The 19386-nt window shown below is 40.5% G+C and overlaps 1 protein-coding gene across 1 annotated transcript in view; it reads right to left on the reverse strand.

Moving 5' to 3' along the window:
• Kdm2a (lysine demethylase 2A) overlaps positions 1-19386 on the reverse strand; it is a 76062-nt gene that overhangs the window by 16437 nt on the left and 40239 nt on the right. Inside the window, 5 exon segments of the mRNA XM_038328341.2 lie at positions 12245-12387; positions 12390-12638; positions 14734-14826; positions 14829-14859; positions 19091-19206. Coding sequence (XP_038184269.1) covers positions 12245-12387; positions 12390-12638; positions 14734-14826; positions 14829-14859; positions 19091-19206 — 632 coding nt within the window.

Genomic DNA, 19386 nt, shown 5'->3' on the forward strand with positions numbered 1-19386 from the left:
TCTTTAACAAGCATTTTCATAATCAGAACTTTTAATTATTTTCATCCTTAACCTAAATATTAAGCTCCAAATTCCAGAATTATGGCTCATAAAACCTGTTTATATTCTGAAAGGTTCCTCTATTAAGCTCTCCCTTTGCCATATCTCCAGATGCCTTGCACCTTCCCCCAATCGGATCTCATTTTCAGACATTTTATTTACTTCAAGTTGCTATGGCACCCTATTCCAGAGCCTCATGCTAGCGCCATACTGTGTGGGGGTGAAGAGGCAGGGTGTGGTACCACGTGGGACAAGGTTCTGGTCCCAGCTCCTAATCTCCCTAGGATGAAAAATTCAGGTCCATTCAAAATGTGCACTGAGGAGTGCATGGCTCCCCTCCCCCACTTTGAATAGGGGAGGAGTAGGACTCTGCCCATTTCCTCTGCGGGAGAGAACTGAGCTGTCCACAAACAGGGACTTTCCACTTTCAGCAAAGCAGACTGCACAGAAAGACCTATGATTAAGAGAGTAGAAAAGGAACTTAAGTTCACTGAAACAGCCTAATTCTACCTGTGAGACTTTTGTGGGGGGCACACGGAAGGCTCAAGAGACAAACTCTGTGGGTTGCACTGGGTGGGGGCAGTTAACAGACACACCACTCAATTACTGGGGTATGTGTGGGTGTGGAGGGAAATGCAGATTTCCTTCCCAGCTTAAATTTGCTGGGGCCAAGTCTGCAATGCTTTCATGAAAAAAAAAAAAAAAAAAAAGACTCTAGCTGAGGCCCTATGAGAAACCATAAAAAAGCCACCACCCCTTGCCAGTGGGGATTTAGGATCAAGGAGCGGGGGTGTGGGTGGGTGGAGTGCGGAAAGACTGCTGCCTATCTAGGTTCCAGGCATTTGGGAAAACATTCAAATACAGGCCCACACCCCACAGAACACAGGAAGAGAAAGAAAACTGAGGGTTCTTGGTCAAGGAGTAAATATCCCCCCCAAACCAAGCAACCCAGTTCCAAAGCATATCCCACCAGCTAGAGAACAAGTGTTAACAACGGCTCAAGAAACACAAGTAACACAAGCATTGTCCTGGACTCGCCCAGCAGGCAGTTCTGCCTCTTCCAAGAGACAAAGTCTCCACAGTTACACACACCCAAACCAGAAAGGGTTTGCCAACCAACCGCCTGACCTTGCATTTCTTGTCGCTCTGGAGCTGCAGAGGCTCTTGGGTGAAGTTTCCCCAGCGCCTTTGTTTTGTTTTCTGTGTTGGAAGTTGTGCGGAAGGAGTTAGCTTTTCTGCTTCTAGGAAAATCCTGATTTACTTGAAATCCTCAATCTCCCAGAGCAGGTAAGGCAGGGCAGTCCTTCTGTAACCCTTCAGGCTACCCAGAGCAGCGTGCAGCACTCTGAGATCCTTCTAAAGCCCTTCAGCTCAGCCGCGGCTTCCTGTGCCTGCGAACAATGCTGCTGCGTCACCCACATGCAGCTCCCAGAAATGCTTTGCAACGGAAGATGGCAGGAGGGGGAGCTTAGCGCGAGTGAGCCAGCCAGGCAGAGGGCCTGGCCGTTCTGCTGCAGCACCCGGAGGGGGTGTGTTTGGCAGCCACTCGCTTCCTTGTGATTGGAGGAAGCACAACCGGGGAGGGAGCTCGGCCAGCCCCTGCCCCAGCTCCTTCCCTCCAACACTGCAACAGGAGAACCCAGAGCCAGCCCCCAGAGGGCTCTTGGTAGCTGACTTCGGGAGGCACCAGTGGAAGAGGACGCTTAACCCAGCTTAACCCAGTGCGAGTGTACCATGGCCCAACACCATTCCCCTCGGGGTCACTACTGTTCTAACTAGAGCTCTCACAATGGTACACAGATTTCTCTCCTCTATGGGATCCCATCAAGAATCCAGGCTTTGAGGAGGAAGCTGGCAGGAGGTTATGATATTCCCCAGCTCTTCCTGAGTCACCTGTCTGCTTCACACCTGTACACACTCACATAGCACTCCCCACCAGCTGTACACACTCACATAGCACTCCCCACCAGCAAGTATTACTATCAACACTTTCAGAAATTACAGGCAATACTGTTCCCATCAACCATACATATACCCACTTCTAGTTCGGGCAGGGCCACCACTAGCATACTAGAACTGTATATGCAGCAATCTTTTAGCAGTTCCACTGTGACCAAATCAAGGCACTCAGGTGCAATTTAAGATCAGAACACTTTATTCTCTTGCCTCTATACAAGGTACAGTGTCAGAGAATAGGTCCCCCCCGACCCAACTGCAACAATTTCCTCTGCCCATCAGAATGCTTCATCCTCTAGATAGCACTTTCAAATTTCTTCTAAATCAGCTCTGCCTGCCTCATTCACAAACCTACTGCCTCAGCTTTCCTGGAATTATAGACATGACTATCTTCTTGATAGTCCATGAATCCAAATCCTACTGATACTTCAATGACACCTTCTACACTGTCTAGGGGTCCTGGAGCCAGGGAGAAGCTCAAAATTTGTTCATATACTCTCACTGGGCTATGGCAGAAAGGGAAGCTTCACACAAGCCAGAGTCCTACACACATTGTATATGAACATGAGAGGAGAAGCTGGACAGGAAAAGAAGGCTAAAGGAGCGGCCTTATTTGGATTCAAATTTTTGTTTTCCAGATCCTCATAACTGCCATGGCTACTTTGACATAAACATCTAGCTCTCATTACCATTCCCCCCCTTTCAATTATATTTATTTATTTGTGTGTGTGTAGGTCAGAGGACAACTTCTATCATGTGGGTCCCTGAATGGAAGTTGTTAGGCTTTGCAGTAAGCACTATCACCATGGAGATACTTTATTGTCCCTTCCTCAAGAATAGTTATTTTAGTGCATTTCTGGAATAGATTTTTGGGGCCTAATAGGCTTCCTAGGATCTGGGCTGGTGTCAAAAGTTGTTTGTGAATACACTATTTTTCGAGACATGTTTTCTCTGTGTAGCCCTGGCTGTCCTGGAACTATCTATTTAGAACAGGCTGGTCTCGAACTCACATAGATCTGCCTGCTTCCACCTTCCAAGTGCTGTTGTTTAAAGGTATGTGCCACCAGGCTGTGAGTATACTTTCTGCCAAGACAGTTTTCCTCCCTGTGTTGCCTGCCCAGAATCAGCTCCAATCCTTGGGGACTCTAGTGATCATCCTAGATTCCATCAGTAGCTGGGATCCTGCATATCCTGCATGTGCTTACTTTTACAGTAGCTTACAGAATGAAAGAAGCACTTTTGTGTTCTTCATTGAGTTCTTCCAGGAAATGCTTATATGGTCATCCTGACCTCACTTTTGAACTTCCATTTTAAGACTTAAAGACAAAGTACATGCAGTTTATTTCACAAGGAAGGTTTTTATAACAATAATCTAGCTACTAAGAGGTTCTTAGAAAATGCTTATCTAGCTATCCTAGAGAGATGATAAAGTGCTTTAGAAAAACGTACTTTGAACTTCAAGAAAAACTGGCTATAGCAAAAGCTGAGAAACAAAAATGTCACTAGCAAATTCACTCCCAGTAAATTTTCAAATTATTTTTTCCCCCTCTTTCCTTCCTTTCTCCCTCCCTCCTTCCTTCCTTCTTTGGTTTTTCGAGACAGGGTTTCTCTGTATAACAGCTCTGGATGTCTTGGAACTAGTTTTGTAGACCAGGCTGGCCTCGAACTCACAGAGACCCACCTGCCTCTGCCTCCCAAGTGCTGGGATTAAAGGCATGCACCACCATTACCTGGCTCAAATGACATATTTAACAGGCCCGATTTCCCCCTCCTCTGCAATTAACATTCAAAAATGGCCAACAAAGATTGTCTAAACTGGGCATGGAGGCACACACCTGTGACCCTAGCACTCAGGAAGATAAAGTAAGAGCATGCAACTTCAGGACCAACTCAGGCTGGACAGGGAGACCCCCATATCTCCAGGGGCCAAGGAGGACGAACATGGCCTTTTATGACACAGGAAACTTGAAAAAACTTATACTTTTTTTTGTTTGTTTTTTGTTTTTCCAAGACAGGGTTTCTCTATAGCTTTGGGGCCTATTCTGGAAATAGCTTTTGTAGATCAGGCTGGCCTTGAACTCACGAGTCTTAGTATTTTTTGTGTGCCACCACTGCCTGGATGAAAAAACTTGTACTTTCAAAAGCAACCATATTTGACTTAAAACTGAGTTATTTAAAATTTTCTATAATGCAGTAAGAATGTGTAAATTATTAAATTCTGGAGAAATGGGTGAGCAACCAAGAAACACTATTCAGAGGACTAAGCCTGGTTAGCAGTTCACAACTACCTGTAACTCTAGTTCCAGCTGGTTATGGTACCCTCTTCTGACTTTTGAGGGTACCCTTAGACATATGGGCGATACATACGTAAACACAAACACACAAGTATAAGTAAAAATAAAAAGAAGACAGGCACAGAGGTGCACACCTTTGATTTCAGCATTCAGAAAGCAAAGATAGTTCAGTCTTTATGATCTGCATGGACAGCCTGCTTTACATAGCAAGTTTTAGGACAGTCAACAGGACCCAGACTTAACGGTCAAACAAAATAAGTAATAAAGTGTCTGCCTTGCAAGTATTAACACTCAATTTTAGTTTCTAGTACCCATGTGGGGTAGCTTACTCCAGTTCCAGAGGACCTGATGCCTCTGGCTGTTCTCCCATATATAATATAGCCACACACATACACTTACTTTAAAAAAATAATCTTTGCTGGGTAGTGGTAGTGCTCACCTTTAATCCCAGCACTCAGGAGGTAGAGGCAGGAAGATCTCTGTGAGGTCAAGGTCAGCTTGGTCTACAGAGCAAGTTCCAGAACAGTTGAGGGCTACATAGACAAACCCTGTCTCAAAAAACCCAAAAACAAACAAATAGAAAATAAAGTTTTAACAATTTCAGAAAGCTATTTTATAAAGAAAGAACTAATTTTCATGTCTCTAGTAACTTAATGCCACGAAGTATGATTGGCAAGTTGATCAAAAAGCTTCTTTCATATATGTATATACATTGGAAATTCTTTATCAGTAAAACAGACCAAAACAGATACAGACAAAGCAATAAAGTTCAATTAAATTCTTCCAGTTGACAGTCATCACGCGCAGATTTTCCTATTTAAAACAGCTTAGGGTGGACCTCTCAAGAACCCTTTGCAGTTAACATACTTTGCTTCTATTAATGGACCTATACCAGACACACTACATCATGTTCTGCCTTTCATTCAATATATATTAAGCTGCAACTCTTTGACTTTAGAAACTAAGGCTATCTTACAGAAGAGCTTCTATCTTTATTACATTTCCTCAAGCAGTCGAGGTAACTCACACATTCTCGTTTTATCCATGCTGATTTACTTTATCAATAAGTCAATGTTGTTCTTTTTTTCCGAGACAGGGTTTCTCTGTAGCTTTGAAGCCTATCTTGGAACTCTTGTAGACCAGGCTGGCCTCAAACTCACAGAGGTCCACCCGCCTCTGTCTCCCAAGTGCTGGGATTAAAGGTGTGCACCATTATCGCCCGGTCCGTCAATATTCTCTAAATGCTCTTTTCCCCCCATGTAATCCCATTCTAATTCTGTATTCAATGATTTTCTTCAACACTGTAAAACTTAACATTTTAGAGTGCTCAAAGCCCTTTATTGCGGGCCGAAAATGGACTTTTCTTTGAGAAAATATATAATTATGGCTATACGATCTCATCATTTTTCGTTTTTCTCTCTCCTACTCCCTGTATTTCTGATAAGCAGATGGATTATAACAGGATATAATTCCTCTCTGAATAAAGAGTAAGAGTACGCTGCTTCCTTTTGTTCCTCCCACTATAACCAGCTATGTTGTCACAGAGTCCCTATGTGTCTAGTAATTTGACACCTACCCAACCTAATTTTTCTATTCTTTTTTTAAAATTAATTAATTAATTTATTCATTATGGATACAATATTCTGCCTGTGTGTATGTCTGCAGGCCAGAAGAGGGCACAAGACCTCATTACAGATGGTTGTGAGCCACCATGTGGTTTCCGGGAATTGAACTCAGGACCTTTGGAAGAGCAGGCAATGCTTTTAACCACTGAGCCATCTCTCTAGCCCCCCTAATTTTTCTAATGGTCTCACTCCATAGCCCAGGCTGGCCTCAAAACTCAGCCTTGTTTCAGCTTTCTGTGAGCCACTGCCTAGCCTCAAGAAAAAATAAAAGTACTTTATTTTTAGTTATGTGTAGGGTATGGGCATGAGAGCAGGTACCTACAGAGTCCAGCCCAGATCTGCTGGAGCTAGTTAGGATGTGGAGCGAGCCAAACAACATGGCTGTTAACAACCCAATATTTGGTTTTTTCGAGACAGGGTTTCCCTGTAGTTTCTAGAGCCTGTCCTGGAGCTAGCTCTTGTAGACCAGGCTGGCCTCGAACTCAGAGATCCGCCTGCCTCTGCCTCCCGAGTGCTGGGATTAAAGGCGTGCGCCACCACCGCCCGGCAACAACCCAATATTTGGATCATCTTGCAAAAGTAGCAAAGTAAGCCGGGCGGTGGTGGCGCACGCCTTTAATCCCAGCACTCGGGAGGCAGAGGCAGGCGGATCTCTGTGAGTTCGAGACCAGCCTGGTCTACAAGAGCTAGTTCCAGGATAGGCTTCAAAGCTACAGAGAAACCCTGTCTCGAAAAACCAAAAAAAAGAAAAAAAAAAAAAAAAAAAAGTAGCAAAGTAGCAAGTATTCCTAACTGCTGGGCCACCACTCTAGCCACATAATGCCTTAACAACAAAAGGCGGAGTCTTACTACCTGACAGTAGTAAGTAGTTAGTAGCCCTGACAGGACTGAACTCTGCAATGCAGAATGGGCCAGTCTTGAACTCACAGAAATTGATCTGGCTCAATACTTTTTCAGGTGATGCTCAGAGCCCTGAACTTAGTAAATTTCTCATTACACATAATGGATAGAATACAGGATTAACCCATTTTCTTCTCTTAAATAAAACTACCACTTTCTGAGCTCTAAATCTGCTGTTTTCTGACACTGGCTTAAGTATTTTCTTTTTACTTTTGAAAGGGGCCCTATTGTCTTGCCAGGCCTGAAACGCCTAGGCTCAACTGGTCCCTTTACCTCTATCTCTTGAGTAGCTGTTATTACAGAGAAACAATAACCATGTCCAGCACTAGAGGCTGCATTCTGACGTCTCTTGTTAGAAGTAAACAAGAGACAGTGTAGACGAAGCTCTGAAAGAAGAATCCAAACATTATCAGTCTAATTAGTCATCTCATGGGCCACTAGAATCCTCATGTTCCAACGTGTGCCACCATATTTTAGCCAGTGTTGACAGCTATACTTCCTAGTGATCCTTGATAAATAGAAAGAAGCTCTGCATTTTTCACATGGTTGAAGACCTTTGGATACCAACCCTTAACTCATTCACCTGCCTTTCTGCTGCTTCAAATTTATTTTTTCTGCATTCTCACCTGGTATACTACTGGACCATTATTTCCTTCATTCTCTGTACTTAAGCCAGGCGTGGCAGCTGGTACACACTTGTAATCAATCCTAGTACCTGGGAGGCCCAAGCAGGAAGATTTCTAATTTGAGGTCAGTCTGGGCTCTCCAGCAAGACTCTCCCTAAAAACCAAACCAAACCAAATCAATTTTTCGTATTTAGCTATTTTAAATACTTGTTTAAGTCAATCAAGACCCGTGACCTTGAACAATAGAATGCTAGAGTATAATATAGCTTTCTAAAACTGGATTTAGTAAAATTAGAATATAGTAGAGTAAAAAATATTCACTTTTTTTTGTTTTTTTGAGATAGGGTTTTTTCTTTGTAGCTTTGTAGCTTGTCCTTGAACTCACTCTGTAGAGCAGGCTGGTCTCGAACTCTCAGAGATCCACCTAACTCCCACAGGTAGGATGCAAGGCCTGCACAGGACCACATGGCCTAAGATATTCACTTTTATAAACTAGAAATACACACACCAAAAGAATGTTATAAGACAATCTTAGGAATTGTTTCTTGCACTTGTGATGGAATAGCTATATAAAATGAGGATGTTGTAGAAAACAATAATGTTATGTAAACTAGAAATACACACGCCAAAAGAATGTTATAAGACAATCTTAGGAATTGTTTCTTGTACTTGTGATGGAATAGCTATATAAAATGAGGATGTTGTAGAAAACAATGTTATATTATAGTCAATCACCACAAAGGAAAATAAAGCTGGACGTGGTGACACACACTTTTAATCCCTGACTGGTAGAGACAGGCTCTCTCCGAGTTCCATGTTAACCTGGTCTATATAGTGAGTTCTAGACCAGCTAGGGTTACACAGAGCCTGCCCAAAAAACTAGATAGGTAGATAAGCAGATAGATATGCAGACTCACCACAATGAAAAATAAAAAAATCCAAATTGCCTTTGCTTACTCAAGGTTGTAAAGTGAATTGCAATTTGAGAGCCAAAAAAAAGGACGGCTAAATTTCCTTTGCTATACACTAGCAATTTTAGAAATAGGATCACACCAACTTGAAAGCCTTGTTATTTTACTTCCTTATATATGAGCCGTAATAGCACCTCCTTTTCCTAAAACAGTATTTTAATTCCTATTTGAAACATAGTGTTATTCTATAGCCCAGGCCTGAAACCTATTTTGTAGCCTAAATTAGCACTAAATTTGCAGCATTCCTCTTACCTTAGCCTCCCGAATGCTTGGATTACGGCCATATACCACCATGTCTAGCTTAAGAGGAAATTCCCCCACCCCCTGCTTTGGTTTTTCAAGACAGGGTTTCTCTGTGTACTTGGGATGCAGAGGCAGGCATGATCCCTGCCTGTTCCAGGACAGCCAGGGCCATATAAAGAGACTCTGTCCCCCCCCCCCCCAAAAAAAAAGAAGGAAAAAAGAAAAGAAACATGGGATGAAAGAGATTTACTATTTATAGTAACAACAAACAAACTGCATGGTCCTGGCATAAAAACTGACCCATAGACCAATGATATAAATCCATACAGGTATGGTATGATGACCTAATTATTGACAAAGATACCAAAACAAGGGTAAGGGCCAGTAAGACGGCTCAATGGAAAAAGGGCACCTGCTGCTAAACCTGGGATCTGAGTTTGATCCCTGGCATTCATGCGGTAGAAACGGAGAGGTGATTCCCACTAGTTGTCTTTGGATCTCTACATGTGTGCAGTGACACATTTGACCACACTCCTACCCACCCACCAAATAGTATGCTTTTAAAAAAAAGAACTTAGGGGGCTGGAGAGATGACTCAGAGGTTAAGAGCACTGGTTGTTCTTCCAGAGGTCGTGAGTTCAAGTCCCAGCAACCAAACACATGGTGGATCACAATCATCTATAATGAGATCTGGTGCCCTATTCTGGCATGTAAGCATACATGCACATAGAATACTGCATGTATAACAAACAAACAAACAAAGAAATAGAGCTTGGAAGCTGAGTGTAGTGGCACATACCTTTAATTCCAGCGCTCAGAAGAAAGAGGCAGAGGTAGGTGGCTATCAGTGAATTTGAGGCCAGTCTGGTATATATAATGAGTTCTAGGAGAGTCAGGGCTACACAGAGATCCTTTCTCAAAACAAAACAAAAGGCAGCAGTGGTGAGGCAGGGGTGACTGGGGCTGGTGAAACAGCTCAGTGGTTAGGAACACCTGTGGCTCTTTCAGAGGCCTGCAGCACTCTGATTGGACAACTCAGAAACACCTGTAACTCCAGCTCCAGCGATCTAACCTTTCCTCTGGCCTCAAAAGGCACACACGTGTACACATAATAAAATTTTAAAAATAAAAGTATACAACACTTCAAGATATATTGAATATGCCATTTTCTAGCATACCTGGCATAAGAGTACCTTTAATCCCAACAACTCAGGAGGCAAAGGAAGAAGTGTACTTGTGAGTTTGAGGCCAGCTTGGTTTACATAGGGAGTTCCAGGACAGCCAGGGCTATATAGAAAACCCTTGTCTCAACGAAGAGGTAGAGAGAGATGGTTCAGTGGTTAAGAGCATGTACTGCTCTTCCAGAGAACCAGAGTACAATTCTCAACAACTTTATCAGACAGCACACAAACACAAAAACTTCGTTTCTAGAGAATCTGACATCTTTGCATGCACGCACACACACATACAAATACATACAATGCTATTATTAAAAAAAAAAAAGTCAAGCAGTGGAGGCATACACCTTTAATCCCAGAACTTGGGAGGCAGAGGGGAGGTTATTATTGTGAGTTCAAAGTCAGTCTGGTATACAGAGCAGGTTCTAAGATAGCCAAGACTACATATAGAAATCCTGTCTCAATAAAACAAACAAACAAAAATCTAAAAAACCCCACAACAACAACATCAACAACAAAAAAACAAAACCCATAAAACAAACAAAATAACAAAATAAAACAAACCTAACAAAACAAAAGGATATAGGCAAGGACTTTTTGAAGAGGACTCAAATAACAAAGGAAATAATCCTACAAATTAACAAATGAGAGTTTATAGAAATTAAAGTTTCTATACAGCAAAGGAAACACGCACCTAGAATAAAAAAGCAGCTTACAAAGTGGGAAATTGACACATCAAACAGGATTAATATAAAAAATAAGTATTAAGAGCTATAAAATTAAACACCAAGAGAACAAATCTCCTAATTGATAAATAAATGGGTAAAATAACAGAATAGACAGTTCTCAAAGGAAACAGAAATGGCTGGGTATGGTGATGCATAGCTTTAATCTCAGCACTTGGGAGGCGAGGCAGGAAGATCTCTATGAGTGTGAGGTCAGTCTGGTCTACACAGAGTTCCAGAAAGTCATAACCACATAGAGACCCAGTCACAAAAAAACAAAACAAAAAGAAATACAATGAGTTCAATGAAAATCTGAAAAGGTGTGTCCAAATTCTCAGTCATCAATACAAGTTAAATTAAAGCTGCTTGAGATTTCATCTTCACCCAGTCCAAAATAGTTACCAAAAAAACAAAAACAAAACACCCCCCCCCCCCCAAAAAAAAAACCCCCAAGAAGACCAAAAACCACTCAATGACGGGAACTGGACTGCAGAAAAGTGCTTATCATGAATCCAATTTCTACTTCACAGACAGCATGTGCTCCCCTCCTACAAAAAATCATCCAAAAAGCAAAACCAAAAGCCAAGCCAAACCAACCAAACAACAACAACAAAAAAACAATGACAATAATGCCAGTGGGAACCTATGGAAAATAATTCTTATATGTTGTTGGTGGGACTGTAAATTGCACAGCTTTTATGGAAGTCAGTATGGGAGTTCCTCAGCTAAAAATAGAGGTACTATATAACCCAGCTATATCACTAGGTGTATACCTGAAAGACTCCAAGTCCCCATATCATAGATACTTAGATATATATTTTTATTGTGGTATTATTCACAACAGCTAAAAAAAAAATGGAACCAGCTTAGATACCTATCAAGAGGTAAATGGATAATGAAAATGTGGCACATAATTACATAATGAAGTTTTACCAACTGTAATGAAAAATAAAATCATGGCATTTCAGAAAAATGGATAGAACTGCAGAATATTATGCGGAATCTATATTTGTGTGGGAAGATGAGGTAGAAAGGTAACCATGAGAGGGGAGGAAAAGAGAAGGGGAAAAAACACAGGGTAGTGAAATATATGTGACATGAAAGCAGAAGAAAGGTAGGAAGGAAAACACAGGAATATGGTGAGAAGGAAGAAATCAGCTTCTGGCCAGTTTGCCTATGTCTGCCTCCCATTTCACCATAGGCAATATACGAGTACAGATGGGCTCTAGGAATTGAACCAAGGTCCTCATGCTGGTGCAGCAAGAGAATTTACCTGCTGCACCATCTCCTCAGGTCCCAGATGACCTTATGTTCACTACATTTTTGTTTATCTACTGTGTGTGAAACAACAGTTTGCAAGAGCTGATTCTCCCCTTTCACCATGTAGGTTCTAGGAATTATATTCGGGTCATTGGTTCTACTCACTGAGCCAACTCACCTGGCTCTCCACACTTTCTCTAATTGGTGATAAACCTCAAGTTTTTAACACTAAATTTAAGTCAACATTGAAAACACAAATGTTCTCATGTTCAAAATGGTGACTTCATATCACTCTAGAAACAGAAACACTGAGCAGCACTAACACAGGCACACATTAACTTCCCAGTACTTGAGGCATCCTTAATCCTAATACTTTCTCCCTCCAAATCAGAAAGAACTCTCCTAGACAGGTCAAAAGCTGCCTTACCTTTACGTCAGCAATCAGAGCATCTTCGTCTTCTATCCCTGTGGGGACACACTTCTTGTGCAGTGGCAGTGACTCTAACTTATCTACAAGACAGCGAAGACCTTCAAGCTCAAAGTGGGTCAGATGTACTTGCCTATCCTTTTAGGGCTACCCTGAGGATCCCAAACTTGGCCATTTTGGGATCCTCGGCTAGAGTCTGAGGATGAGTCTCCTGACAAAGTTTTCTTCAGACTTGGAAGACTTCGGCAGGTTTTGCCCAGTCCATCATAATCCAGGTTGACTCCATTAGCAACAGGACTGGTAAGCACAGATCGCTTACTGTTCAAGCGTCGGGCTTCTTTGTCCACCCCTTCCTCATCACCATTTCCAGACTCCAACTCATTTAATTCCATATCTACCAATGCAAAGGAAACAAATGCCAGTTGGCTAGATGATTAACAAGAAAAATTACACAGCACACCCAAGTTATAAATGACAAAGTCACTGCTGAAAAACCCACAGTTACAAATAGAAAAACCCTGTAGCAGTTTACAAGTGGTAATGTACACCTTTATTCCCAGTGTACTAAAAAGCAGAAGCAGGAGGATCTCTGTGAGTTCCAGGCTACCCTGATCTACATAGTGATTCCCAGGCCAGGTAGAATGAGTCCCTGCCTCAAAAATACAAAACAAAAATGAAAATTAAAAATGTATACGGAAACTACCATGCCGGAGCTAGAGAGGTGGCTCAGAGATTAAAAGAACTTGTTGCTATTACAAAGGCTCCAGGTTCAATTCTCAGTACCCACATAATGGTTCATAACTATTTAGAACTCTAGTTCCATGAGATCTGATACTATCTTCTGACCACTACAAGCACCAACCAACTACTTATACGGTACAAATACATACACTCATAATCTAATAAATTTTTTTAAAAAGCCAAGTAAAAAAGAAATTACCATTCATCCAATTAAGCATTTCTCTTGATATTGAGAAAAATGTTAAAGCACAAAGGTTAAAAACAAAGATACTAGAGGTCTCATTAGTCTAGTTCAAGGTATGGCTATTCTACTTATTAACTGTAGTATCATAAAAAGTATAAAAATCTTGAGAGTTAAAATTCTCATTTATGCTGGGTGGTGGTGGCAACACACCTTTAGTCCCAGCAGTCAGGAGGCAAAGGCAGGCAGATCTCTGAATTCAAAGCCAACCTGTTCTACAGAGTGAGTTTCATAACAGCTAGGACTACAGAGAAACCTGTATCTCGAAATAAAGCAAAACTCCAAAACAAATTAAATAATCCCTTCCCCCCCAAATTCTTATTGTAAAACCAGGCTAATTATACCTACCACACAGGTATATACTTATATCACATACACATATAATACATAATAAGAATTTAAACTACAAAAGTGACAGAATAGACTGTGACCATCTATATATAATAAACATATTTAACTGGTCAAAGAGTTGAATGTTCAACCCTAAATGGGACATCTATTTATCACTTCCTCCAAAGAATAAAATGGCTGGAGAAAGGGATGGTGTATTATTAAATAATGCATTCCAGAAATGACATGAAATCTTGAACTGTCAGTGGCTATGATTATTTATAATACACAATAACTATACAAGACTAGGCCACCAACTTCCATCATGGGTAGAAGGAGATCACAAGGCCCCGATCCTCCCATAAGATCTACAGACATCAAGTATTGCTAGGGGCTCATAAGCCCCTTTCCTCCCTGAAGATCTTTTGGCATTTTGGTAGTTCATGGTTGTGAGGGAAAGGAGAGACATTTTTTGATTGGTTCCCCAAGCATTTGTAACTAATCCTTCACACCGGCTTCTACAGTAAATCTAATCATATTAGTTAGTATTCCCTACTCCACCAGGGGCTGAAGAGATGACTCAGCTATTAAAAGCACTGGCTGCTCTTTCAGTGTATCTGGGGTCAATACCCACAAAGCAGCTGAGAGGTGTCTTAAATCCAGTTCCAAGGTTTCCAACACCCTTACATACACATACATGCAGACAAAACACCAGTGCATATAAAATAAAAAATAATTAAACTCTCTTTAAAAAAGAAAAGAAAAATCCCCTTTAAAACAATTATAGAAGGGACTAGCTTGGGAAGAGGAAAGTGGATCTGTAGGTGGAGGAAACGAGACATGAGGGTAATGGGGGACAGCACATGCATGAAGATATCATAATGAAACTCATTCATATAACTAATATATTTTAATAAAAAACAAAACCAGACAATGTATCATTTATCTTGAGAAGATGAATATAGCAATCCAGGCAAAGTACAGACCCACAATATTTCATTCAGCCTGGTAATTCATATCTAGTTGTGTATTTAGTGTTCAAATGCAGCAATTTGGAATTTTCAAACTGACAAATACAAAAGTCAATCCCCGCCGGCCCCCCCAAACTGTAACTACTAAGTGACAGTATATTTCTCAGCTCAAGTGTGTCTTTAATGCTCACAGGGTCAACACTTACCCATGCTGAGGGATTCTTTCTGAAATTCCTTAGTTAGGTGGGAGCGGTTGGTTATGCAGTATACATATCGTTCCAACACGTACCAACACATTCGTAGTAAAATGGGTAACGGAATTTATTTGGAACCTATACAGGAAAAGAACCATGAGAAAAGGCAGTGACAATTTTCAAGGTAAGAAAATAAGAAAGACAATCTTGATCTCTGCAGTAATTATTAGCCCAGGAAAAATTGTCAACCTATTAAATTTAAGCTGGTATCTGAAGTAAGAACTTAAGTCAATTTTTAGAATGTTGATTTAGAACTAGGCAAGGTAGGCCAGGTGGTGGTGACACTCGCCTTTAATCCCAGCAGAGGCCGGCAGATCTCTGTGAGTTCGAGGCCAGCCTGGTCTACAAGAGCTAGTTCCAGGACAGGACCCCAAAGCTACACAGACAAACCCTGTCTCGAAAAACCAAAAACCGAACCAAAACCAACCAAACAAACATAAAAGGCAAGGTAGTTTGTATCTGCAACCCCAGTAGTCAAGAGGTTGGGACCCAAAAAAAAAAAAAAAAAACACCACAAAACAAAACAAGTTTCAAGGCCAGCCTGGACTAGAGTGAGACTCTATCAAAAAAAGAAAAAAAGGGGTTGGGAAGGATAAGGGCATGTGAATAAATAAAAACAAGGACTAAGGATATAGATAGTTGGCAGATTGTTTGCCTAACATACATAAAGGCCTGCGTTGGAACTATAGGACTGTATAAAACTGGGTACCATGATCTACACTTATATGCTCACCACTTTGGAGGTAGAAGGAGAATAAGAAATTAAAGGCCAGCCTGGGCTACATAAAACCCTATCTTAAAATCTGACACCAAACAAAACAAAACACAATTAAAAAAGAAAAAAAAATTGCTGTTTTACAGAAACAATCACTATAGACAAAAGGATTTGTAAAAAAAACCATTTAGAATAACTAAGAAGCTAACATGGCTAAGTGGGAAATAAAAAAAGGAATTTTAAGGTTTGATTCAAGGGATGTTTATAAGACACCAATAACTAGGTGTTTGGTACAGCCATCTGTAATTTTCTCTCAGGAGGTAAGAGGCAAGTGAAAAGAGAAAGAAAGGTATAGGAGCATGAAGAGAGGGTAAAAGGTGCTATTATTTTGCAAAAATTATTTTAGGCCAGTATAGTGATTCATGCCTTTAATCCTAGCACTCACGAGGCAGAGGCAGGCTAGCCTGGCCTACACAGAGAGTTCCATGATAGCCAAGGCTACACAGAAAGACCCTGTCTCATAATTAACACACGCGCATGCGCACACATACACAAACCAAAACACCCTGATTTAAGAGTTTAAAGGCATTCCAAGCATTTTTGTTGGCCCCAGTTTTTTGTTTGGTTTCCTGAAATCTGAAGCGCACAGGACAAAGAATCTAATGAAAGCTAGGCAGAAGTTATACACTTATAATAAGACATTCATTATACGCATAAAAGTATAATTTTAAACTTATTCTCAAGCTGTGTACTGTTTAGAAGGGCAAGATTGAGCCTCTGTTCAACATCCACCCTCAGCTTCCTGTCTTATGCTTTGTAGTATACCCACCTATCAGATTAATAATTTGTGTGGTTTATTGGTCACTATTTTTGTAGTATTCATCTTCTTTACATTTTTATTTTTTAATATTTATTTATTTATTCATATTAATTGTTTAAATATTTATTTATTTATTTATTTATTTATTTATTTATTCATTCATTATGGATACAATATTCTGTTGTGTATGTCTGCAGGCCAGAAGAGGGCACCAGACCTCATTACAGATGGTTGTGAGCCACCATGTGGTTGCTGGGAATTGAACTCAGGACCTCTGGAAGAGCAGGCAATGATCTTAACCACTGAGCCATCTCTCCAAGCCCTCATCTTTTTTACATTAAGAACATTTCAAAAATTATTTTGGAAATATACTGGTATATTATAATATAATGGTATACCCTTATGTATACCATTGTCAAGAAAAAGATGAATTAAAATTACTATCAAACAATGAACAAGGAAGATAAGTGTCAGGTACCATTCTAAATGTATCTGCTGTTTAATCCCAGTACTCAGGAAGCAGTGGCAGATAATCTTCGTGAATTTGAGGCCAGCTTGGTCTACATACTGAGTTTCAGAACAGCCAGAGCTAGATAGTGAGACCCTATCTAAAAAAATAAAATTAAAGCCAGGCATGGTGATGCATGCTTTTAATTCCAGCACCTGGGAGGCAGAGACAGGCAGATTCTAGTGCAGCCTGGTCTACAAAGCAAGGGCATACACAGAGAAGCGCTGTCTCAAAACCCAACAAAATTTTAAGTACATAAATAAAATTGAGCCAGATGTGGTGGCACACACCTTTAATCCCAACACTCAGGAGGTAGAGGCCGGTCTATCTCTGTGAGTTCTACACCAGTCTGGTCTACAGAGTGAGTTCTAAGACAGCTAGGATTGGATCCCCCTACCCCTCAGACAGGGTTTCTCTGCATAGCCTTGGCTGTACTGGAACTCTGTAGACCAGGCTGAATATACAGAGAAACTCTATCTCACAAAACAAAAACTAAATTAAAAAAATATATATATCACCCTCTTTATAGAAGTTGCAATTCAAGGCCAAATAGCATAGCCCACCTATGATGTCCAGCTGTCTTCATATATTGAAAATGAAAAGAGAATTCCTTTTCAAAGCTTTCATCAGGTCACAGGTATTATTATGAAATAAGGAAATCACTTTCTGGTCATTAGACAAGAGGCATACAAACCAATGAAGAATATAACAAGATCGAAACCTGGATCTTTTATGTGATTATGGCGTTAACCAGAAGTTTCTTCTCTCTCACTTAAAAGCCAATTTATTTCTGGCAGAAGAAAAGAGTAGGGAGCTAAGAACTAATAGGTACTGTGTCTCCTTAAACTAAGTACAACACCCTTACGCTTCTGTTAGTATTTGAAGTGCATTAATATTTTTGGGGTTAGTTTTTCAGTTCAGGACAAGTATAAATTCTAAAACTGTGAATAAATTTGATGAGAGCTGACTAATTCTGACATTTATGATGGAGAGGGAAAGGCCCAATAAGATGGGCTTTACCAGTAGGTAAAGATACTTGCTGCCAAGCCAGACGATCTCAATTAGTTTTCTGGGACATAGTGACAAAAAAAGAGCTGACTTTACAAGTTGCTTTTTGACTCCACTCATGTGCCTTGGCATAGGAACCCAACATACATGACAAAATAAATAAAATTTAATTTTGAAAAGGTATTTATAAGCTGGGCAATGGTGGTGCATACCTTTAATCCTAGCATTTGAAAGGCAGAAGAAGCAGGTGGATTTCTGTGAGTTCAAGGCCAGACTGGTCTACAGAGCTAGTTCCAGGAAAGCTAGGGCTGTTACACAGAGAAACCCTCCCTGTGTGTGGGGGAGTGGGTGTTAAAATGGGAAAGGGAAAGAGGGGAGAGCTGGTAATAAAAGTAAAGTCAGGTTGAGTGGTGGCGGCACACACCTTTAGTTCCAGCACTTGGGAGGCAGAGGCATGCAGATCTCTGAGTCTGAGGCCAGAAAAGGCTTCAAAGCTACACAGAGAAACCCCGTCTTGAAAAACCAAAAAGACAGAAAAATTCAAAGTTGTAAAATTTGAATCAATCATCCATTCCATAAACTATTCATGAGCATAAAAATGAAAAACATGGCTCAAAAGATTAGAACAAATATCCATATGAAGAACTTTAGAGTTAAAAGTCCTACAAAAACAAAAGTCCAGTAAAATCTTCTGCTATATCCTCAAAGTATGTGGAAACTTCTTTTTAATGCAAAGAAAAATCTAAAAATTGACAAATTATCCAGGAATCCCTTTCTGGTTCATTTACTGTATTAGGGGAAAGGATGATAGTATATGCAGATGAAGGTTAGAAGGCAACATGCAGTTGTTGGTTCTAGCTTTGCACTATATGTGTTCTGGGGTTTGTTATCAAGTTTAATATTGAGTATCTTTACCTGATAAGCCATTTCACCCCATGAATCTCTTTTAATTTGTCTTTTTCTTTGATACATGGTCTTGCTACACAGTCCAAGCTGGCCTCAAACTCACAATCTTCCTGTCCCTGAGTGCTACAAAGATTAGAGGCAGTCGGGCATTGGTGGCACATGCCTTTAATCCTAGCACTTGGGAGGTATAGGCGAATGTGAGTTTGAGGCCAGTCTGGTCTATAGAGCAAGTGCCAGGACAGGCTCCAAAGTACACAAGACAAAAAAGAGACATGAGTTACCATGCTCATCAAACATTTGTCACATATAATTGTTAATATGATTAAATATTAGCAATGATCAAATTACTCACCCTTGTCCGATCTTCAATGCTGTATATTTTTAATTGCATGGGGATATTGAAGCTATGTAAAAAATTGCCTCCAAACACTAATGTGTCTGTAGGAGTATACACAGCATGAATCCAACCTGGAATATAGAAAAGGAGGCAGGATTGAATGCACATACTATAATATGGTTTCTGGTTTATATACTTCTCTCTCTCTTTTTTGGAAACAAGACCTTGATGCATACTCAGGCTCCTTTAATTGGTCAATTTACTTATCTCTCAAAGCATCAATATTCTCTTTAAAACTAGAACATATTTTA

Source organism: Arvicola amphibius, chromosome 1 (assembly GCF_903992535.2).
Source record: "Arvicola amphibius chromosome 1, mArvAmp1.2, whole genome shotgun sequence".
Taxonomy (NCBI): Eukaryota; Metazoa; Chordata; class Mammalia; order Rodentia; family Cricetidae; genus Arvicola; species Arvicola amphibius.